This window comes from Ovis canadensis, chromosome 12, assembly GCF_042477335.2.
Source record: "Ovis canadensis isolate MfBH-ARS-UI-01 breed Bighorn chromosome 12, ARS-UI_OviCan_v2, whole genome shotgun sequence".
In the NCBI taxonomy this organism is placed as follows: Eukaryota; Metazoa; Chordata; class Mammalia; order Artiodactyla; family Bovidae; genus Ovis; species Ovis canadensis.
Window position 1 is genome coordinate 76,977,426 of NC_091256.1, and position 24,600 is coordinate 77,002,025.

The window sequence follows — 24,600 nt, forward strand, 5'->3', positions numbered from 1 at the left end:
AGCACACTACCTGCCATTAAGAACAGATACGCATCAGGTTGAGTGAGTGAGTGAATGATACACTATGCTTTAAAAAACATCTGAAAATTAGCCCTTAACGCTCATTCTGAAAAACCTAAAATTAATTCTTAGACAAGAAGAAATTTGCTTATATTCTTAGTAGTATTTTTGCTGCTGTAGATTCAGAACTGATGGTTGGGGTTGAGTGGTATGTTCTTTTTTTCCTCTTTGTACAGTGTGTATTTCTATTTGATTTTTGTTATTTTATGTCATATATTATGGATGGTGAGGTAGGTAGAGCTTTCATGGCCTGGTTGATGTGAGCTTGTACCTTTCTCTCTTCTGTACCTTTCAGTAGGAAATTTTTAGATAATAGAGGAATTAATTTCTGATATTATTTTGTCAATAATTGAGATATTTGCATTTTGTATGGCTTTTTGGAAATGTGTTTTATAATTTACATACATTTTTATCATTAATCTAGAAATTAAGGTTTTAATGATTTGTTTTTCCAGATACATAAAGACTTCAGGTAATGCCACTGTTGATCACTTATCCAAGTATCTGGCTGTGAGGTTAGCTTTAGAAGAACTTCGAAGCAAAGGAGAATCAAACCAGATGAACCTTGATACGGCCAGTGAGAAGCAGTATACCATTTACATAGCAACAGCCAGTGGCCAGTTCACTGTAAGTATTTAAAATAATAGGCTGTTGATATTGGGGGCACATTGAGCATCTGAGTGGCAAGTTGTGGGGTGGGGCCTAATAAAATGGTGCATACACTGAAGAGAAATTGCAGCAGGGTAGTTAACTTGATATATCCATTTCTCTTTTATGAATGGTATAAATGACAACAAGTTTATCCTAAGTTTTTTTTCAGATGGACTTTAATGTAGTTCCATCTCACTATTTTGTACTTGGAGTAGTTTTCATAATTGTTTCTTTTTTGTTTTAGGTGTTAAATGGCTCTTTTTCTTTGGAATTGGTCAGTGAGAAATACTGGAAGGTGAACAAACCCATGGAACTTTATTATGCACCCACAAAGGAGCACAAATGAGATTTTACTAAAACCAGTTCTGAGAATGAACTTTTTTATAGCCTATTTCTTTAATATTAAAGATGTACCGTCATTACTTTTATGGACAGAACATTGGATATGTTATTCAGTTTTCTTTCTGAGCCAGATTCGTTTACACTATTAGAATCTTTTCCCCTTAATTTAAGATCTCCTTTTTGGAAGAAACTGCAATTATTCAGTACTTTTTCTTTCCTTTAAAAAGTATATCTAAATTGTATGTTTTCACAAAGTGTGGTTCCATTTGGAGCATCTTGGAGCTTTTGACCCAGGAATTTTTCATAGTTCTGTATTCTTGAGTGAAGATTCAGTTGGCCATCTTTCTCCCTCCCTTCAAAAGTTTTTTAGGCCTACAGAATGTTAAATATGTATTTTGACTTTTTTTCCTGGAGTCTTGTATATTTATAGTTTTCTATATAAGCTGTAGTATCTTCATGAAGACCAAGGCTCAAATTTACTGTGCTTAAAAAACAATTCTCATAGGATTATTATTTTCATGGTATTTTCTTCCATAATATCTCATTTTTAAAGAAAAGTTCTTTATGAACTTAGTGTCCATTGTCATGCAATGTTATTTTCTTCCATTTTTGTCCCTCTAAATTTGGAATTTCTGATCCTGGGAAAGAGAACCAAACAAGGTCTCAAGTTCTGTGAGAACTTGGTTCATTCACAGATGTCATTGAAGAAAGAAAATTTTAATTGTTCTTATGTAGTTTTGCAAGTGTGTATTTTAAGAAGTCTTTTTCTTTGTATTTTATTGTCACCTCATTTCCTTTATTATGTGTATGTTTTTTCCTATTAAAATACCAGAGACATGGAGATATTTTGCACTTTAGCCTTGATGAAAAGTACAAGATATGTTCAAAGCTTCCCTAATTCTTTTCTTATTGGTAGCTGCATAAGTTTCAAAAATAACATGGCACATAGAACTAACAATAGGGAAAATTTGCTTCTGTTTGAAAAGTGTGTTTAGCATTTTGGGTTGCCATATCAGTTTATAAATTTGGTGCTCTGCTAATTACACTGTATCTAGAGAAGCAAGCTAATGGAGCTTGAACCCTGCCTTGATGTGTAGTAAAAGATAATTCTGTAGAAGAATGTCAGCCAGAATGGTAAAAGTCATTCTACTCTTCTTAATTTAGTTTTATAATGAAGGACAGTGTGTGGTGTTTGGACCCAAAAGGCTTTATGATTACAGGTCAGAAATAAGATTGACTTGTGTTGTGTTTTTTTGTCCCTGTCCTGATTTCAAGTATGTTTCCAAGTTTATATTATCACAGTATTTATGAAAACATGTTTGCATTGGGAAATTAACCATAAAAAGTTTTTACCAGGGGAAAGTTACCCTCCAATACCATTGTAACTGAAAGCCTATCTAGTCGTTGTAAATATTTACCTGTCATTTTTGACAGATCGGGGCCAGCTTGATGTTTTAAATATTCACCCCAATATGAAAACTTAAAGGCTTGTTCAATTTTTTACCATTTTTTGGAAAATATTTAAAGTCTGTTTTTACAATTTTTGGTTTTTTTTTTGTAATCTGTGCCATGAAGTTTGAAAACCACCAAATATCAAGGAAAATTTTGTATTCAGTTCCTTTTCTGGTGTAATGTTAAATTGTATAGATTATTAATGCATGTCCACTGAATATAACCCTGGTTTTGTGATATAACTGCTTAGATTTTATTGGTGATATTAGATTAGTGGTTGCATTAAACAACTAAATTTCCATTGTGATTATTAATTGACATTTGTCTTTAAGCAAAAAGTTATTTGTGAATATAAGCTTTGTGCTTAGAGAATGTATGTGTTTTTATCCATCAGTATGGGAGGATATAAATTCTTTGCATCATTAGTGAATTTACTGGATGTGTAATCCTTTGCAAAATATAATTACAGGTGTTTGATAGAGCACTGAGTGTATAGTGGCGTGTGTGTGTGTGTGTGTATGTATATGTATGTTTGTGTGTGCTGGAGGGTGGGTACTGTTAAACATACTATTAACTATGAGTGTTTCATAAAGTATTATCCAAGTAACTTCTATAACCACCTTCTCAACTGAGAAATGAGACTTTGGATTGTACATTATCATTTTAAAATTTATTAATATTATGCTAAACTATATATAACCTAATTTATCACTGTAACCGTACAATTGAATGACATTAAGATACATTCAGAGTGTTGTTTAACCATCACCACTATCTGTTTCTGGAACTATCTTCCCAATCAGAAACTGTACCTGATAAGTGATACACCCAGGTAAACTCTATTTTTCTTTGAATTTGACTATTTTAGGCATGTTATATATGTGGAATCATGCAGCATTTGCAGCATTTGTCCTTTGTGTCTTAATGTTTCATAACATAATGGTTTTAAGGTTCATCCAGGTTGTAGCATATATCAGAATTCCATTCCTTTTTATGGCTGAATAATATTCCACTGTATCCCATGTGTTGATGGGTACTTAGATTGATGGAAACTTTTTGCTATTGTGAATGCTGCTGCTGTGACCATTTTTGTACAAGTATGTTTGAGTTCTTTAAGTTCTTTTGGGTATGCACTTAAGAGTGAAGTTGCTGAATCACATGTTAATTCTATATTTAATGTTTTGAGGAACCTCAGACTTTTCCACAATGGCTGCACCCTTTTACAATCCCACCAGCAATACAGAAGGATTCTACTCTCTCCACTTCTTCACTAACACTTGCTGTTTTTGCTTTCAGTAGCTGTGCTTACGGGTATAAAGTGTTATTTCATTGTGTTTTTGAGTTGCATTTCCCTAATGGCTTGTGATGCTAAGCATATTTTCACATGCTTACTGACCATTTGTATATCCTCTATGGAGAAATACCCATTTAAGTCTTTTGCCCATTTTTAATTGGATTGTTTGTGTGTGTTGTAGAAGTTCTTAATATAGTCTGGATATTAATCTGTCATCAGATACATGATTTACTCATATATTTTCTCCCATTCTGTGGGCTGGCTTTTCACTCTTTCAGAAGTGTCCTGTGATATACAAAAGTTTTTAATTTTGATAAGTTCCAATTTTTCTATTTCTTGCCTGTGCTTTGGTATCATGTATAAGAATGCATTGCCAAATCTAATATCATGAAGATATTCCTCCAAGAGTTTCGGTCTTTTTTTCCATCTTGAGTTTTGTATATGGCAAAAGATAAGAAATCAGCTTTGTTTGCATTTGGATATGAAGTTTCCCCAGCACCATTTGTTGAAAAGATTGCCCTTTCTCCACTGAATTGTCTTGGCAGCCTTAATTAATTTTCAGTTAATGAAAATCAATTGACCATACATACAGCATGGTTTATTTATGGGCTTGTATTCCATTGGTCTGTATGACTTTTCTTTTGCCAGTACCACTCTGTTTTGATTATTGTACCTTTGTAATTAGTTTTACATTATCGTTTTAAGTCTTCTGAACACTGGGAATGACAATATTTCACTTGTACCTTAGGACTCTCAACTTGGAGAACTAAACATGAAATAATTGAAATGCCAAATGAGAAAAGATCTCTTTTAAATTCCCACCACATTTCTACTTAGAAATACTTGGTTTACTAAATCTTAGAAACATAATTATTAGAAAGGAAAAGTAACTAGTGTTCCAGCGTGGTAACTATAAAAATGGCTTCCTTGATAACTTTTCTGAATTAATGGAGTAAGGACTGCTGAAAATCTGTTGTTCATAAAAACAATGTTAACACTAAAAGTTGTCAAAATCAACTTTGTCAGAACTCTAAAAAAAAAAAACAAACTAAAAGCTTCCAGTAGTCTAAAAAGCATTTATTCAACAGAAACTGTAACAACATGGTTTGTAACATTTTAAATTTCCCTGTCCATCTTTCCTCAGTTCCAGGTCAGCTTTGAAAACGAGCAACCTTGCAACTGTTAAAACCAGCAGCCTCTTAAACCACTGGAGGGAACTTGAAGCACTACAAAAAGCCCACTCTAGAGAATTGTCACTATTTGACCTGACCTCACTGAAAAGCTCTGTGTTCTTAAGAGTTTTGTCTTTATTTGACCTGACTCCACTCACTCTGTGCAAACATCTGTATCTTTAGCCTGTTTACCATAGAAGCTGCTTGAGGCTGTGATAACAGTTGAGGCTAAACAGATGCTGACCAAAAAAAAAAAAAAGTCGTGCCTGTAGAGGGCTTTGAAAAGTTCCAGCATATTCCTGGGAATCTAGAAGGCTGCATGTATAAGATGTTATGCATACCCAAAAGAAAAATGAAGGCATTAATCTAATCTGTGACAGAACTTGAGGCTCTGTAAGTAAGAAGTGAAAGCTAAGGCAGAGTTGTAAACTGCATGTTGAAGTGTTGAAGGCATAGCCCAACAGTTTCAAAGAGCACTTCTTCAAGATTGGGAGAGTTAACTGTTTAAAGGCATTAAAGAACATTGCTGTCCAGTCATTAGCTGACCTCTAAGCTAACAAAATGGAGAAAGAAATGGCAACCCACTCCAGTTTTCTTGCCTGGAGAATTTCATGAACGGAGGAGCCTGGCAGGCTATCGTCGTTGGGGTCGCAAAGAGTTGGACACGACTGAGCAAAGATTATTCACATTTAAGCTAGCAAAACAGAATAAAACAGTCACACACAGCAAAAAAATGCAGGCTTTACAGAGTCAGTCCAAGAAGTTCTAACCCAGCAAAACCTGAGGAGGAGAAGGGATTCTGGGTTCAGAGTTGGCATGTTATATTATTTTAAATGTTTAGTTCTCAAAAAAATTTACAAGACTTGCAAAGAAAGTGGGACAAAGCCCAGGTGTTGAATTTATTAAGTAAAATTTTGTTAGCCTTTAAAAGCTTGTTCAGAGAACTAGAAGAAACCATGTCTTAAAAGCTAAATTTGAGAATAATCTTGCTCCAAATAAATAACAATAAAAAGAAATTATGATAAAAGAAGCAAATAGAAATCCTGGATTGGAAAACTATAACAGGTGAAATAAATTCTACAGAGTCCCTCAAAAGCAGATTTGAACTGCTAGAAATATTTAACAAATTTGAACAGAGGTATTACTTGAGAGTAGCCAAATCAGAAAAAAAGGAATAGAAACACGGTATTGTAAATCAGCTATATTGAAATAAAATTTAAAGGAATAAAGGGGGAAAACTGCAGAGATCCCAGGGACACTTATCAAGTATAATAGCATAATGGGGGTCCTAGAAGGAGAGAAGGAAATGGCAACCCACTCCAATATTCTTGCCTGGAGAATCCCAGGGACGGGGGAGCCTGGTGGGCTTCCGTCTATGGGGTCGCATAGAGTCTGACACGACTGAAGTGACTTAGCAGAAGGATAGAAGAAAAGAGGTTACCGTATATTTGGAGAAATAATTGCCCCAAACTTCAGAATTTTACAAAAAAGAATTGGATATCTGAGAAGCCTCAGTTTAGTTCAGTCCAGTCGCTCAGTCGTGTCCGACTCTTTGCGATCCCATGAGAAGCCTAACTAGTGCTAAATAAGACAGGGTTTGAGAAACAGCAAGAGAAAAGTGATCACATATGAGGACTCTTTAATAAGATTAACAGCTTGCTTCTCATGGGAAAGTCATGGAGGCCCAGAGGCTCTGCAAGAAAAGAGTCAACCTAGAATTCTCTATGCAGCAAAATTACTCCTGAAAAATGAAAGAAACTAAGATGGTCACACACAAAAACAGAGCAAATCTGTCAGTAGCAGACCTGCCTACCTTATAGGAAATACTGAAGAATCCTTCAGGCAGAAATGAAAGGACGTTAGTAAGTTGAATCCACATAAATAGCGCTGGTAAAGTTAACTACGTAATGAAACATGAAGGACGGTAGGGACTTTTTGATTGTTCAGTGGCTAAGACTCCATGTTCCCAATGCAGGGGGCCCAGGTTTGATCACTACTCAGGGTTGATTTCCTTTAAGATTGACTGGTTTGAGCTCCTTGCTGGACGGCTCCTCTCAAGAGCCTTCTCCAGCACCACAGTTTGAAAGCATTAATTCTTCCGTCTCGGCCTGCCTTATGGTCCAGCTCTCACATCCGTACATGACTGCTGGAAAGACCTCATACCCTTGACTATACATATCTTTGTCGGCAAAGTGATGTCTTTGTTTTGTAACACACTGTCTAGGTTTGTCAGGTTTTCTGCTAAGAGGCAATCATCTAATTTCATGGCTTCAGTCACCATCTGCAATTATTTTAGGGCCTAAGAGGAAATCTGTCACTGCTTTCTTTCCCTTCTATTTGCAATGAAGTGATGGGAAATTACTTTTTGCTTATTCTGTGGTTCTTCCCTGTCCCTTTTTTGTTTCTTCCATTGTGGTTTGACGATTTTCCTTCGTGGTGTATTTGTGGTCGTCCTTGTTTTTGTGTATCTATTGTAGGTGTTTTGTGGTTACCATGGGGTTCCATGATTCTGTATTGATTCATTTTAAACAGATAGTCCTTTAGGTTCAAACACATTTTAAAGGATCTATGTTTTTACTACCTTTTCCTCTACTTAGTTATTTCTTGTTATATTTTACATCTTCATGTTTATTCCTTTCGGAGAAGGCAATGGCACCCCACTCCAGTACTCTTGCCTGGAAAATCCTATGGATGGAGGAGTCTGGTAGGCTGCAGTCCATGGGGTCGCTAAGAGTCAGACACAACTGTGCGACTTCACTTTCACTTTTCACTTTCACGCACTGGAGAAAGAAATGGCAACCCACTCCAGTGTTCTTGCCTGGAGAATCCCAGGGACGGGGGAGCCTGGTGGGCTGCCATCTATGGGGTCGCACAGAGTTGGACACGACTGAAGCGACTGAGCAGCAGCAGTTTATTCCTTTACTAAAGTGAAAGTCACTCAGTCATGTCCGACTCTTTGTGACCCCATGGACTGTAGACTGCCAGGCTCCTTTGTCTATGGAATTCTCCAGGCCAGAGTACTGGAGTGGGTAGCCTCTCCCTTCTCCAAGGGATCTTCTAACCCAGGCATCAAACCCAGGTCTCCCACATTGCAGGTGAATTTTTTACCATCTGAGCCACTAGGGAAGCCACCCAAAATCTCTTCCTTCCCACACCAGGAGTCAAACCCACGCCACCTGAGTGAAAGCCAGGAATCCTAACTGTTGGACCATGTGGAAGAGGACAACTCCCTTAGTAATTACAATTATAATTGATTTATAAGTTTTTTGTCTTTTAACCTTTGTGCTAGCTTGAGTGGTTGATACTTGGCTTTACTACATATTTGCCTTTACTAATGGGACTGTCCTTTCCTATAATTTCTTGTTAGAGCCTTTTCCATTTACAGAAGAACCTTCAGCATTTGCTTTTAGGGTTGGCTTGGTATTGAGGAACACTTTCCATTTTTGCTTATCTGAGTTCTTTATCTCACCTTCAATTCTAAATGATAATCTTGCTGGGTAGAGGTATCCTAGGTTGCATGTTTTTCCCTTTCATCACTTTGAGCCATAATTTCATTAAATACATTTTTGACCCCCATCTCTCTTCTGGGACCCCTATAATGTGAATGTTGATACACGTTATCCTAGAGATCCCTAGAAGTGTGATCTTAACATTTAAAAAAGTTTTTCTTTTTGTTGTGTGATTGGGTAGTTTCCCTTGTTCTGTCTTCCAGGTTACTTATGTGTTCTGTATTACCCAGTGAGCTGGTCATTCTTTCTAGTGCTTGTCATTTCAGTAATTGTGTTCAGTTTTGACTGGTTCTCTCTTATATTTTCTAGTTCCTTTAAAAGTTTCTCACTGTATTCATCTATCCCTTTTCCTAGTTCAGGTAGCATTCTTATTACTAATGCTTTGAATTCTTTTACCTGGTAAATATTTATTTCATCAGTTCCCCCGCTATAACCATTTTCTCTTGCTCTTTCAACTGAAATTCCTCTGTCATCTTATTTGGCTTATTTTTCTCTGTCCCTGTGCAATCAGGTGAAACAGTTCGCTCTGGCATGCTTGAAGGAGTCCTTATGTGGGAGTAGCCCTTGTAGTCTGCGTGTTCTTTGGTGGGAGAGCTGGATCGGACATGAACACGGGTCACGTCTTTCTTCAGAGGAGCGAGCTGGCAGCTGTCACTTGGTGGGAGGCGGGGTTGGAGGTGGAGGGGCTGGAGTCGGGTGTGAGGCAGGGCTTCCCCTCTTCTCAGTTGCCCGCAGGGGTGGGGTCAGGTCTCACGCTGCTGGAGCAGAAGCCCCGAGGGTCAGGTCCAGGCTGGCTCAGGTAGCTTTCAGTGTGTGCTGTTGTTCCTCCCAGTACTCACCTTCACACCAGCAGGGAGCAGTGCTGGAGTAAGAGGTGCACAGTGGGCGTTAGGCGAGGGCTGAGGTGACCTTCCTGACTGACTCTGCTGTGCCATCACCGGAAACGGCTGCTCCTCACCTTGCTAAGACAACACGTAGGGTTTGAGCTGCCTTTAGCATCTCATAGCCAGCTGAGCTTTTCCACAGTTGTGGCAATCCTTGCTTCATGGTGAATATGCAGCGCAAGGCCCGCAGTGCTGGAGCATCTGCTCAGCGCAGGCTGGGGGTGGTGGCGGGCATACCAGAGTGGTCATGGAGAATGTCTGTGAGGTTTCCATTTCAATTGCCCTTTCCACCCAGCTTTGGGGCCACGTGAGTATCCAGGGGCTCCTCATGAGTAGAATACAGCCTTCCCAGAGCCCCCGTTATTCTCATTGGCCCTCCAACCAGCCAAGGGCCTCATCTTCTCTTTGTTGGACCCCAGGCTGAGGCACCCAATGTGTGGCTTGAACCACTTGCCCTCCAGGGAGGGTAATCTCCCTTTTCCTCCAAGCTCCCTCCCAGGGTCACAGGTCCCTACCTGATTGCTTGTTTTTCCTTACCTGTTTCTGTGTGGATCTTTTATACAGCCTTGGTTGTATATCTGACAGGTTCCAGTTTGTTTTCAGTGAAAATTGTTCCACATGTAGATGTATTTTTCATATGTTAGTAGGGGGAGATGGGTTCTATATCCTCCTATTCCTTCACCTTATTTCCTCTCCCCATACATATACATTTAAAATAATCAGATAGTCCAAATGCTGATTTTGTCTCATGGATTTACAGAAACTTTTCTTAACTATACAAAAAAATAACAACTTTTATTTCTTTTCGTGTTTGTGAATTAACTGGCAAGAATAATAAAGGTTTTCTTTTAATGGTCATAGAAACTAACATGTACTTTATCTATTCCTTTACTAAAATTCCATTAATTGGAGACAAGAAAAAGCATCCTTCTAAGATTATGCTGTAATAACATGAAGATTTTTTCTTATATTTCTTCTAAATTAATACTCTTATGTTGATGCAACCCCAACTCCCTGAATTTCTGTGTATGTCATGGGAGTGGTTTTTTTACATGATATACTTAAACCTTTCAGTCATTTCTCTTCCTCCATTTCCCAAGCTTAATACTTGTAAAAAAGTTAGTTTTTCTAAGAAACACTTAGGTAAAGGTGTATTAAATCCTTGGGACAAAAATCTAAATTTTTGGTATACCTTTTCACACAAAATTATATTCAGATGAAGCAAGAACCAACCATATTTATTAATGGAAACAAGATATTTTTTTCCAACTAATTTCCATAGTCATGTTAGCCTGGGCTACTTGTACAAAAAATTAGCACATACACAAACCAAAAAAACAAGCAAAACAAAACAAAAAAACCCACCCCCAAAAGCAAGAAAATCCTCACTTCATAAATTCATAAGGTGACAAGTTTTACCCCTGAGAGGTAGCATAACCAAGCGAATGAATATTGTACGTGCATTAACTGAGGCACTTGAGATCACCCAGTTTGTTTAATTCATAACGAAATCTCTCCTCAGAATTTCGTGCTTGTAAACAATTATATTAGAACAGTAGTCTCAATTTATTTCAACAAAATCTAACTCTAAAGTGTAATCATCAGACTTTAAACTTATCAGAGAGAGAAATACATTTTCTTATAAGTATTTAGTTGGAGAAATAAGATTTCTTGAACTTGGGAATATATTTTAGCCTGTATTTGTGAAATAATATTTGTAATCAGAAAGGACACTATTCCTATTTAGGGTCACTTTAATAAAAGGATTTTGGATTCATCTTACACATTACAAAACAGAAAAGATAAACATCATGAATCACTTTAAGTAGAGCTGAGATTAAGTAATGTGTTATTTTCATAACATAAAATTCCATACACTCTGCATGTGAACATTTTCTTAGTTATTCAACAGTAGGGTGATCTCAGTCACAAACTTGGCTTCATATGAAATGTTTTCATTAAAATTTTAAGTTTTCTTTAAAATAAGAAAAACTTGGAAAGCATAGCTCCCAAACCAGCTAAATTAGAAACTGCTAATTTTCTGAATGAAAAGAGCACTGTGTTTTTTTTTTTTTTTTTTTTTTTTTTACACAACTGAATTGAAAGAATAGAAAAAGCACTATAGTTGTTATAGAGAACTATTAGGTCACCAACACAGACATCTGAGAAACTTTCCTTTACATTACCATCTTCTGCAACCACCTGCTTCTGCTTTGTCATTCACTGACATTTCAACCCTGTCAGCTACTGTATCTTCAGATGCTGGTTGGACATGGCCCTCTGACTGTCCTCCAGTGTAAGTAGGGGTGCTGTACTTCAAAAGGATGGATTTAAACTGCATTAGAGGTGCATCTGTACGAACTCCCATTGGATCAAAATGAGTTCGGCTTACTCGAAAGCCTGCTTGAGAAAGATAGCACAAAAACTTTTTTAACCTGCAACAAGGAAAGGCAAAAAAAAATGAGGTTCTTGTTTTAAATCATAATGTCATAAAAATACTAAATATATACAGTTTGTCATTCACGGTCTGTCTTACTTTGGCATATTCATTCCTTTAATGCTGTGTCTGTGGATGTTGTAATAAAAGGGAGGATGTTCAGTATTGACATCAGTCTTTTGCCTCTTGACTAAATTTGCAGTTGTTTCATTACTTTTTCTCTTTCCTGAAATGTACAGATATAAACACAGAAAGTTAGCATTCTCTTAAAAATTACAAGCCAGATATTTTAATAACTACATACTATCTTCAAGTCTAAATCCTTTGACACAACATTTTGACCTATCTATCCAATCTTAATTCTTACAGTAACATAGCTTTTATTGTAATATTTATTCTTTATATTTTCACTATCCTTTACTCATGTAATTTTACTGTTTAACTGTTTGCTGAATCAGAACTTTTCTACCTTCTTCAGTTTTAAGCCTCAAGCCTACCTCCATCTTCTGTAGAAAGCCATTTTTGAAACCTGGGCCAGTCATTCCACAGATTTCACTGCTCTCAACACTACTCTGAGTTTGATTAAGTTCTGTTATTATATGTTTTCTTGTTTCATGTATTTAGGTCTTTAATAATGTGTATAAATCCTTCTGAAATTATATTCTAAGTTCCTGGAGAATAAGGTCCTTTATTTCTATTTATATTCTAAGTTCCTGGAGAATAAGGTCCTTTATTTCTATACTTGTATTCTCTACTGAACACCAGTAGAACTGGCCCTTGTGAACAATGCGGTTTTGAATTGTGTGGGTCTACTTCAACATGGATATTTTTCAACAGGGAGAAACTACAGTAACACATGGTTCAGTTTGTTGAATCTGTGGATGAAGGACTGACTTTAAGTTACACATGGATTAATCCCAGGGCTGTTCAAGACTTAACTGTTTGATATACGGTAGTCTTCATTGAACACAAAACGAACACAAAGTCAGTCTCAGGGGCTTGCATATAGGAATTTATGAGTACACTGTATGATCTCATTGCCTACTTTTTATCGCAGTACTTAGCCTTTACATTTTCAGTGAAAGGAAGCTAGCAAGTAAGTTTCTAGCAATGTATCCCTTCAAAAATCACAAAAGGAAGACAACTGAGATATCCAAGTTACCATATGGAGATTTTTTTCTGAATGTTCAGCTCTATATTTCTATATGAATGTTACTATGGCCAAATTTAAAATTTTCATGAACATTCATTTAAGCAAAAGTGTTCAGAAGACAAATTTGATGCATGAAAATGAATGATAAACTGCATTCAAAGATAAATATTTTGAAGTATTGACTCATGGCTTCCCCATTAAATCAGATAATTAAAACCTGATTATACTGTCACATTAAATCTAAGAAGGCATATGTACCCCAGGAGTTAGGAAAGTCTGAGACTAAAAATCTAATACCTTCCAATTACTATCATCAGCAGTCCATAGATTTCTTTTGCCTGATATTTTCTATCATGTAAGATTTTATATGTTGTTATACTAGTTTAGAACAATCATAATTTTAGAGCTATAAAAGAATCCAGAGAGATTAGTCTAATTACCTTAATTTATACATGAGAAAGGCTCAGAGATTTTCAATATTTTAAAAACTTATGTTTTTACCTTATTCTAAAAAGGTTTTATGACAACTCTTAAAGGTGGGGGACCTGGCTGAGGTTATATAACAAATGACACAAAGAAGTAGAATGATACTCTTAAATTTAATGTATTTTACAGTATACTGGAATGCCTTTCTCTTCCCTCCAACAGAGAAATTAAGGAGAATAAATCATTTTTAAGTGATTTGAATCCTAACAAATTAGTTGAAGATGCTAAATGAACATGACTGTTGGGAACAGTATGTAGTTATTAAACCATAAGCTATTAGCAGGAGTTGAAATTTTCTTCTCTTTGAAAATCAACACTAAAATGTTATGCAACTAATACAAAATTACAGCTTGTAACTATAGTCCTTGGTTCTTTCAGTCTCAACACTGTTTTTGCCTGTATACAAAACAGATTTAGAATCTAACATTGCCTTCTAAAAACCTTAGACATTAAGCATCGCCATTATAAATCTTAAAATCCTTTGATATGAATTTATAATGCCTAATACAAGTATATTTTAAAGTATGTACACACCTCAAATTATAAGAAAGGCTATGTAATAAAATTCTTATGGCCAGTGTATAGGGTCTTCTGGTTAATCAATGACATTTCTTTTAACATCTTGTATAGCTCTTACAAGGGGATCACCATATACCAGAGATGTGAACAAAGTACACATTAACAGAAGTTTTGAACTATGCAAATGCCAGATAAACAAGGTCTACTGTAATTTGGTTGCTGATATAATAAGATGAAAATGAATTTGAAGTAGGCTACCAAAGCAACCTCTTCTCTTTCAGTTACCCTGCTGCTGCGTGCTCTTACACAGATGTGTTCATACACACACACACGTACCTTGTGCACTGTGACTGTCCGTTGTGGTATCATCTGTAGTTTTAATAAATACACCGCATTCTTCTAAAATTAGAACAAATGGAAGCAAAATAGTTTACAGGATATTAAGCAACAATTTGAAGTTTACATAAAAGCTTACTAAATCTATGCACTGCTTCTATGAATATATGAGATTCTGTGACCAAAACAAATTCCAAGAAGTCATTTTTTGACCCTCTAAGATACCTAACAGGCCCACCCTTCTATCAATAGCCAGATAAAACTACAAAAGCCTATTTATACTAAAGAGAAAACAAAGGAGAAAAAACTTAACTTTCCTGAGTGGTAAGTGTAAACCTAGCTTCCATGTCTCGATGGATATTACAAAATTTTTGGCCACACTGTTAGAATGACCTAAAGTTTCTCTTTCCAGAAAGCAGATACAGGGTAATAAAATCAGAATAGACTTTTCAGTTCAGTTCAGTTGCTCAGTCGTGTCCAACTCTTTGCGACCCCATGAATCCCAGCACGCCAGGCCTCCCTGTTCATCACCATCTCCCGGAGTCCACTCAGAATTACGTCCATTGAGTCCGTGATGCCATCCAGCCATCTCATCCTCTGTCATCCCCTTCTCCTGCCCCCAATCCCTCCCAGCATCAGAGACTTTTAGTTCTTTCAATCTACTAAAGTTTAAAAAATACATCTATAAAACAAAACCATCATTCCTTTCAGGCCCCTAATATAAACTTGAAGAAAACAACGCAATTAAAAAAAAAAGCTAATTGGGACTCATTACAGAGAATTTACTTAAAGCGTACTACTTATATTGCTTTTAATTATAACATTAAAGATGGAGTATTTTTGATAAACAGTTCGTAACCTAGTAAATTAGTGTTAAGTCACCTTGCTTGTTGAGATTTGAAGGTGCATGAACTGAAAACTGACTTTGAGGAGTACACTCTGACTCAAAGATGAGTGTCTTTATTAGGGTCTGAATGTCATCTAAGCCATGGTGAAGAGATTCAGACAGCATTCTTTTGAGGAATCCAGTATTGAAAAGGGAACTTGACCTGAAAAAAGAATATAGAATTAGATTCAAGAAGTGTTTTCTTTAATAAAGTCTTCATAATTAAACAACGACTAAGATAATTTGCCCACTTTATCATGTCAATTCTCTAAGCTAGTGGGATTAGTAAAGGAAATTTTATTCACAGTAGGTCAACTTACGGAGCCCTCATAAGGTGTATGTTCTGTTGTACATAGAGGCATAAGATACAGCGAAGTATAAAATTGACTGTTTACCCTATGAAAGCCTATAAATGTAGACAGCATCTAGACTGGGACACACAGTAATGCAGAGGTTTTCACAATGCATATTCCTATCAGTAACAGTAACCCTTAGTTCCAGGGCATATATGGCGGGGCAGGGTGACATCCATAAGAATTACATGTGCTGGTGGTGATGTAGTTAAAAAGTAGCCCAGGGCTCAGTCTGATATGTTTCCCATTTAATTTGAGAATCACAAGTATAACGGACAGAATATGAATTCCAGGTCAGACAAGCCTTTCCACCACTTATTAGCTACGTAATCTTGAGTAACTATTGTTTTGAGTCTCACATTCCTTATAATATGGAAAATAAAACTTCTCACAGACGTAGGGGAATTAAATGAGATAATACACCTACAATCCCTAATACAAGGTATATCCTCAAGAAACAGTAGCTATTACTAGGGTTAGCAAATATATATGAAATGATATGTGATTTTAAGTGTCAAATGAGTGATCAATGTAAGATTTACTAAAAGACAATTCAAAGATTATTTTGGATTTAAGCATTAAGGAGTGACACTTCAAAAAGGATGCAGAATTTGAACTAGAGGAAGGGAAGGGAGAAGAGACTGGACGAGTGTAAAGACATGAACAATGGCTTTAAGTGAGAAAACCTTAAGTTACTGTTCAGTCTTGGAGGTCAAAAAAAAAATTCTGGCTGTGTGTGTGCAACTAATTAAATCCTGAGGGATCAGTTTTATCCAACACTTAAATACTCTGTGCCATCATTTTTTCATTTGGTAAAATGAGGGAAGAGTTGGGCTAGGAGATCTTTCTGGATCTAGCAACCTGTTACTCTGAACTTCTCCAGTTCCAAGAGTGAGTAGGGTCAATATACTGCAGGTGACTGAGAGTTCTAGAAGACAAGGCTGGCCAGGTCATTTCTTAATCTAAAAGTATTTACTTGAAAATAAAATAATGGGCATCAGTACAAATATGTTTACCATTAAGTTAATTTTTAGATTTCAGTTGCTCAGTCGTGTCTGACTCTTTGCGACTCCATGAATCGCAGCACGCCAGGCCTCCCTGTCCATCACTAACTCCCGGAGTACACTCAGACTAACATCCATCGAGTCAGTGATGCCATCCAGCCATCTCATCCTCTGTCGTCCCCTTCTCCTGCCCCAGATCCCTCCCAGCATCAAAGTCTTTTCCAGTGAGTCAACTCTTTGCATAAGGTGGCCAAAGTATTGGAGTTTCAGCTTTAGCATCAGTCCTTCCAAAGAAATCCCAGGGTTGATCTCCTCCAGAATGGACTGGTTGGATCTCCTTGCAGTCCAAGGGACTCTCAAGAGTCTTCTCCAACACCACAGTTCAAAAGCATCAATTCTTCGGTGCTCAGCCTTCTTCACAGTCCAACTCTCACATCCATACACGACTACCGGAAAAGCCATAGCCTTGACTAGACGGACCTTAGTCAGCAAAGTAATGTCTCTGCTTTTGAATATGCTATCTAGGTTGGTCATAACTTTTCTTCCAAGGAGTAAGCGTCTTTTAATTTCATGGCTGCAGTCACCGTCTGCAGTGATTTTGGAGCCCCCCAAAATAAAGTCTGACACTGTTTCCACTGTTTCCCCATCTATTTCCCATGAAGTGATGGGACCAGGTGCCATGATCTTCCTTTTCTGAATGTTGAACTTTAAGCCAACTTTTTCACTCTCCTCTTTCATCAAGAGGCTTTTTAGTTCCTCTTCACTTTCTGCCATAAGGGTGGTGTCATCTGCATATCTGAGGTGATTGATATTTCTCCCGGCAATCTCGATTCCAGCTTGTACTTCTTCCAGTCCAGCGTTTCCCATGATGTACTCTGCATAGAAGTTAAATAAGCAGGGTGACAATATACAGCCTTGACACACTCCTTCTATTTGGAACCAGTCTGTTGTTCCATGTCCAGTTCTAACTGTTGCTTCCTGGCCTGCATACAGATTTCTCAAGAGGCAGGTCGAGGTGGTCTGGTATTCCCATCTCTTTCAGAATTTTCCACAGTTTATTGTGATCCACAGTCAAAGGCTTTGGCATAGTCAATAAAGCTGAAGTAGATGTTTTTCTGGAACTCTCTTGCTTTTTCCATGATCCAGCGGATGTTGGCAATTTGATCTCTGGTTCCTCTGCCTTTTCTAAAACCAGCTTGCAATGACTAAACCTTGGCCTTATAAAGTAATGAGGCTGAAGTTTGCAATGATTCTTATTACAATGCTATTAGCAATCTCAAATTTCTCCAAGAATCTCTATTAACAAACAGCTTATGGGAAGGATTGTGAGTAAAAGCAATTCAACTTTCAAACATGAAAAACACCATAACTAGTTATCAAGGATGCAAAGAGCACACAGATACAGTAAATATTTGCAGCTGTGTCACATAGCTTTACCTAATACAAAAGCAGACATTTACTTTAACATGCCCTTCTTCCTTAAAATTAATTCCACAAAGAACTTTTACATTAGTTGACTGGTCTATAAAAAGTTATAGTGATCACTTTAAAATCATACCCTAGTTCTATAATTATCAGCTAAAAAAAGCCTCATCCTTACTACGCAGGAATGAGTTATTTAGTTTGCAGATCAGCTTGGCTTTTCTTTGATCCAACTTCATCTTAACTCTGACAAACTTGGAAGAATAATGGTATAGAAAAATGTGAAAAGAAATTGGAGAAGGAAATGGCAACCCACTCCAGTCAGTACTCTTGCCTAGAAAATCCCACGGACAGAGGAGCCTGGTGTCCATGGGGTTGCAAAGAGTCGGACACAACTGAGCAACTTCACTCAGTCACTCAGGTTCATAGGGGAAAAGAATTATATTTACCTATATTTATTGAACCTAAATTTGTCTTCTACCACAGTAATCAAAAGTCAGCAACCAGGTCAATACATGCATAAACTCTGAATACATTACTACGCTTAGGCACATACCATAGAGGTCCAAGTTCTATTGCTGTCTTTCCAGGCATGCTTCCATGACAATTACAGGGTAGCTGTCTATATGGGTTTTCTGTGAAAAGGTAATAAAAAGAAATCAAAGGAGAAATGACAACGTAAACAGTAGTAATTGTTATATAAGTAATAATTTGCAGCTACAACACTGAGGATCTACTATGTGCCAGGTATTGTGCATTTATATGCATTAAAAAATTTAATCCTTAAAACTCTCTGAAGCAGGTATTAAGATCTCAGTTATGTAGATTAGATGATTAAAGCTTAAGAAAGATACAGAAATCCATGTCAAAATTAGAGGCATAGTTTTTAGTCACTATACTACCTGAAATAATTTCAGCAGGAGTCTTATAAATTCCACAAGCTATCCATATTTTAAAATCAACTGATTAGGGTATAATTTACATGCAGTAAAATGTATGTTTTATGTGAAAAGGTTGATGAGCTTTAACAAATGTACATACCCATATAACCAACATCCATCAAAATAACGACATTTCCCATAAGTTAACTCTTCTGTAATTGGGAAGAGAAAATGAATTACTCTATTCCCTAGGCTTGATGCATATTCAGTCCCAGACATGTAGGCTAGAAGAAACTAATTCAGTTTAAAGAGCAATGAGGGCCCTGATGTAATCAGAAGATGACTGGGGAGATACAAGACCTAGTCTTAGTTTCCAAAATGGCATGATATTCTACCATGGACTTTCCTCTTCACTTAAGACTCAGAATAGTCATTTTAAATCAGATTCTCTCCAACTGAGTTCCCCCGGTCCATTTCTGGGTTGATCATTCACTTTCTCCGAATGGCCTGATCTGATCAATGGGTCCTAGATATATCCAGAACCCAGGATTATGGCAGTAGGGGCATGGGTCTATAGCCTCTTGCTATCTGATACCACTCTGTCATTCAATGCAATTAAGTGGCATAATTCACAGTTGTATATATACTTAATGGCCGCCTTCATTGTTTGTTCCTAGGTCTACCTTTCAGCCTTAGAAAGTGTGGTTATCACTGACCTTAGCTTTGTTGAGAATGATGCTGCTCAAATGCTATACGAATATATTCAAGACATCTTCCCTGAAACCATTAAATAATTAAATTACATGTACTACAGGCAGAATTACCCAAAGTAGGGTGATTCACATTTATGGTTCTGTCAGTTGTACCAACTTACCGCAGGCAGCACACAAATATTTGTCAGTTTGTTTCCTGATGTATTTTGCAAAATGATCCCGTCATATAAACCTATGTCTTTTTTGGAGACCCTTGCCTAGGATTTCTTAGTGCCTGATGAGCATCAGCATCTTCAAGGATCAAGGTTATCATTTTAAGTTACGAAGTAGAAAAAAATGAAGGTGTCAAGAAAGAAAGAACTACTATTTCTATATCACTGGTAAATAGGCCATGAAGGTAATTCCAGATGAGGAATTCAAACTATTTAGAGACTTTAAATAAAATGGACTGAACACATACTTTAATCTCTTCTGTTTCTTAAAGCATTATTAAGATGAGAACAAAGGAATAAAATTCAAACCCCAAAGATAAATAAAATGTGAGAAGAGAGAAGATGATGAGAAATGTCAATAAAATTTTAGAAGTGAGAAGCAGATATACAAGGGGTTAACTGATTTAGCAGGTCATAGAAAGCTAAAGCCCGAGCCTGAAATGGGTAGACAGGCTACCAATAAACAGCAAGCCCACTGGCATTGTGGGACCTGAAAAGGCTTGAGAATTGAAAGTACTGATTGTCTCTGAAGATGGAAATAGGGTGGTAATGTGGAAAAAAAAAAAAAAAGACTTCATTTTAAAATTTCAAGACTTGTAGATCTTCTCTAAGATCAACAGGCTTCTGTGTCTTCTCCATCCAAAAGAGGAAGTTAATCTTGGGTGAGGCTGAACCACAGAGGATCTGGAATCAGGGGCATTAGTGACAGTTAAGAGTGAGGAGATATATGAAAAGAACAGTTAGAACTGGACATGGAACAACAGACTGGTTCCAAATAGGTAAAGGAGTGTGTCAAGGCTGTATATTGTCATCCTGCTTATTTAACTTCTATGCAGAGTACATCATGAGAAATGCTGGACTGGAAGAAACACAAGCTGGAATCAAGATTGCCAGGAGAAATATCAATCACCTCAGATATGCAGATGACACCACCCTTATGGCAGAAAGTGAAGAGGAACTAAAAAGCCTCTTGATGAAAGTGAAATAGGAAAGTGAAAAAGTTGGCTTAAAGCTTAACATTCAGAAAACAGATCATGGCATCCGGTCCCATCACTTCATGGGAAATAGATGGGAAACAGTGGAAACAGTGTCAGACTTTACTTTTTGGGGCTCCAAAATCACTGCAGATGGTGACTGTAGCCATGAAATTAAAAGACGCTTACTCCTTGGAAGAAAAGTTATGACCAACCTAGATAGCATATTTAAAAGCAGAGACATTACTTTGCCGACTAAGGTCCGTCTAGTCAAGGCTATGGTTTTTCCGGTAGTCATGTATGGATGTGAGAGTTGGACTGTGAAGGCGGCTGAGCGCCGAAGAATTGATGCTTTTGAACTGTGGTGTTGGAGAAGACTCTTGAGAGTCCCTTGGACTGCAAGGAGATCCAACCAGTCCATTCTGAAGAAGATCAACCCTGGGATTTCTTTGGAAGGACTGATGCTAAAGCTGAAACTCCAATACTTTGGCCACCTCATGCGAAGAGTTGACTCATTGGAAAAGACTTTGATGCTGGGAGGGATTGGGGGCAGGAGAAGAAGAGGACAACAGAGGATGAGATGGCTGGATGGCATCACTGACTCGATGGACGTGAGTCTGATTGAACTCCGGAAGTTGGTGATGGACAGGGAGGCCTGGCGTGCTGCGATTCATGGGTTTCGCAAAGAGTCAGACGCGACTGAGCGACTGAACTGAACTGAAGTAAAAGTCTGTACAAATGCTAAGACCTTCCAGTCTCCTTCCCCAACATGGTTCCTAGAAAGCTGATAAAAGACTGCAAAGTTCCTCTGCCTAAGTACTTACCAATCCAGGAGAAAAAACACACACACAGATTGGCTGACTGTCTTTTGGGAGTTCTTGTAGTGAAAAGGCAGACTGCCTTCTTATTACTTATCAGTTTATAAGCCCTGCCCCAAGAACTTCAACATAACTAGACATTTGAGATACACTATGACAAGAACAGAATTGCAAACCAGAAATAGGAAAGAATAAAACAACAAAATAATAGCAACAATACAAAAATAAGCAAAATGAAAAACCTATCCTCCCCTAAATATGAAATATACCCAACTATAATCAATAGTATCATAGAGGTAAGATTAGATTTCACATCTCTGAGACAAGAATAGGATACTATTAAAAAGAGACCAATAAAAGTATGAAATAACTCTTGAAAATGAGCAAAGTATGACAAATTTAAGCAGGAAAGTTGGAAAATAAGGAAATTTATAAAGAAGAACTAAATGCTAAGAAATAGAGATGTAAAAAAATTAGAGGATTAATCAAGAAGATCCATCATATAACTAAAATGAGTTCTGGGAGGACAGAATAAATAGAGAGAAAAAAATTATCAAAGAGAAAATAGAAAAAAAATTATCAGAACTGAAGAACTCAAGTTTAACGGCTCATAGACTGCAGCCCAATGAGTTAAAAAAGATGAATTCATAAACATCCTGAAGTTATTTTAGAATAGTGGGTTAAGAAGAGAGATTTCAAGAGCACTCAGAGAAAAAAACACAAAGGAGTATTCCTAAGAACAACAGCAAACTTGTCAATATTGAAGGCTAAAAGACAAAGGAATAACATCTTAAACATTCTGAGGAAAAACAACTTCTAACCTAGACTTCTATATTTGCCCCTGCAATCCTTCTAAGGAAATCCTTCTAAGGGAAAAAGTGTAGCTTCAAAAGGAGAAAGTAAAGAAGGAAAGGTGAAAAATACATAAGATTTAAGATATAGGAAGTACATCACAAGGAGAAAGCTAAAGAAAATTTCCATTATGAGTCTAAAACGGAGACCTAGGGCAACAGCTTTTGGCAGACTTAGAAACAAACAACCCAAACTAGAAGAAGAGGACTATCTCCAGCGGAATTAAATGAAACCCAAAGGTTGTTTTTAACCAAAATCACAGAAGCACTGAAACTGTATTATGGATTGTGAAAAGGATATACACACCCAAAAGGTGACAAATATATAGTAATGATTAATTCGAGTAATTGAACAAGTGTATAAAAAAGTTATTACAGCACTGTAACTGGTTCATCTCTGTGGAGCAGCCTTCTAAGAAAGCCAGCAATGATCCCTGTATCCTGGTATTCATACCCTTCTATAATCTCCACCCCTTGAATGTGAGATCACTGGATCTGGAGACTCATAGCTAGTGACTAGAATACAACAATATTCTCTCTTTCTCTCTCCCTTTCTCTCTTTGGTTCTTTCTGATGAAGTGAGCTGCTATTCTGTGAAGAAGACTACTTGACAATGAACTGAGAACACCTCTTAGCAGCCAACAAGTGCTCAGGTCTTCAGTCTAACAACCTACATCCAGCTCATAACCATGTGAATGAGCTTGTAAACAGGTCCTTGCCCAGTCAGGCCTTGATGACTGCAGCCCCAGCCAACACCTTGACGGCAGCCTTGTGGGCAACCCTTAGCTAGTGGACCCAGCTGAGCTATGCCCAGATTCTTGACTCAGGAGAAACTGAGAAAATAAACACTGTTTTAAACCACTAAGTTTTGAGGTAATTTGTTACACACAGATAGATAACTAATACAACTTGTAAACAAAGTTTTTATATTTATAAAAATATGAACACGGAATATTGATTAAGCCAACACTGGAGAGGAGAAGTACATGCATGTGACTGAGCTGGTCTGAGATGCTGAATAGTTGTCTTCATGAAAGGAAGATATAGGCAATATAACTTAGAAATAAGGAAGATATCAAACATTAGAGACTTTAAACATTAGAAGAAACAGCTGTAAGATTTTTATTAATAGCTGGTTACTTTAGGGAGTGGGGCAGATATCATTACTTTATTAATAAGATGCAGAACTATTTGATTTTTTAAATTATATACTACATATTGATGAACAAAAAATTCTAAGTGATCTGACTTTTTGGAAAGAAACACTCATTTATACTCTGTAAGTCCTATATGATTACAAACAATGAGAAAACAATTCATATTACTTAATAGTAATTTATTAAGTAAAAAATCCTTTAAAATGTTTGATTAAAAAAACACTCTAGTGACAAATTCCATATAATACCAGTTATATGTGGAATCTAAAATATGGCACAAATGAACCTATCTACAAAACAGAAACAGACTCAGACATTGAGGCTTGTGGCAGGAAAGGGATGAACTGGAAGTTTGGGTTAGTAGATGTAAACTATTACATTTAGAATGGATAGAAAACAAGGTCCTACTGTTTAGCACAAGGAACTATATCAAGTCTCCTGGGATAAACCACAATGGAAAAAAATATGAAAAAGGGTGTATATACATGTATAACTGAGCCACTTTGCTGTACAGCAGAAATTAACACAACAGTGTAAATCAAATATTCTTCAATTTTTAAAACAAAACAAAACAAAAAAACCCATGTAGTAACAGTCCAAAATTATAAAGCAACATGAAGGACTCCTGAAGGAGAAGGAAAGATGTTAAGTTTTTACAGATTCAGGATCAAATTTGAGCAGAGTGTATTTGAGTTTAGTTACTCACTGATATTGTAAAACACTCATGGTGAGAAATGAAAGGATAAAAATCTCCATGTAAGAATTGGTTCATAATTTTAAAGGTAGGAATACCATCAGTAACACTGGGGTACGAGGTAAAAAGAAACACTGAGGTTTTTTTTTTTTTAATTGACGTGAAACTCACATTAATGATATCCTTTTAAACACTGAAGATGTGTATTATTTCTTACATAAAAGAAAATTAAATTAGGAAAAAATAGAAAAGAAACCACAGGGCACTATACCATTTATCTAGGAGGACCAAAACTCTCCCAAGTTTCATCAAAGATATTTATGAAATTTATATTTTAAAA

General features: G+C 36.8%; 2 protein-coding genes across 4 annotated transcripts in view; one reads left to right on the plus strand and one right to left on the minus strand.

Annotated features, from left to right (window-relative positions):
- Positions 1–2,930, plus strand: part of RNF2 (ring finger protein 2) — a 41,410-nt gene extending 38,480 nt beyond the window's left edge. For both annotated transcript variants that reach the window (XM_069546293.1, XM_069546294.1), the window contains exons 6-7: positions 516–687; positions 956–2,930. In XM_069546293.1, the coding sequence (XP_069402394.1) occupies positions 516–687; positions 956–1,057 (274 nt within the window). In that variant the 3' untranslated portion in view covers positions 1,058–2,930. The remainder of the gene's footprint in view (positions 1–515; positions 688–955) is intronic.
- Positions 2,931–10,581: 7,651 nt separating this feature from the next.
- Positions 10,582–24,600, minus strand: part of TRMT1L (tRNA methyltransferase 1 like) — a 37,048-nt gene continuing 23,029 nt past the window's right edge. For both annotated transcript variants that reach the window (XM_069546291.1, XM_069546290.1), the window contains 5 exons: positions 18,517–18,595; positions 15,178–15,344; positions 14,296–14,358; positions 11,901–12,027; positions 10,582–11,799 (listed from right to left, as the gene is read on the minus strand). In XM_069546291.1, coding sequence (XP_069402392.1) covers positions 11,547–11,799; positions 11,901–12,027; positions 14,296–14,358; positions 15,178–15,344; positions 18,517–18,595 — 689 coding nt within the window. In that variant the 3' untranslated portion in view covers positions 10,582–11,546. The remainder of the gene's footprint in view (positions 11,800–11,900; positions 12,028–14,295; positions 14,359–15,177; positions 15,345–18,516; positions 18,596–24,600) is intronic.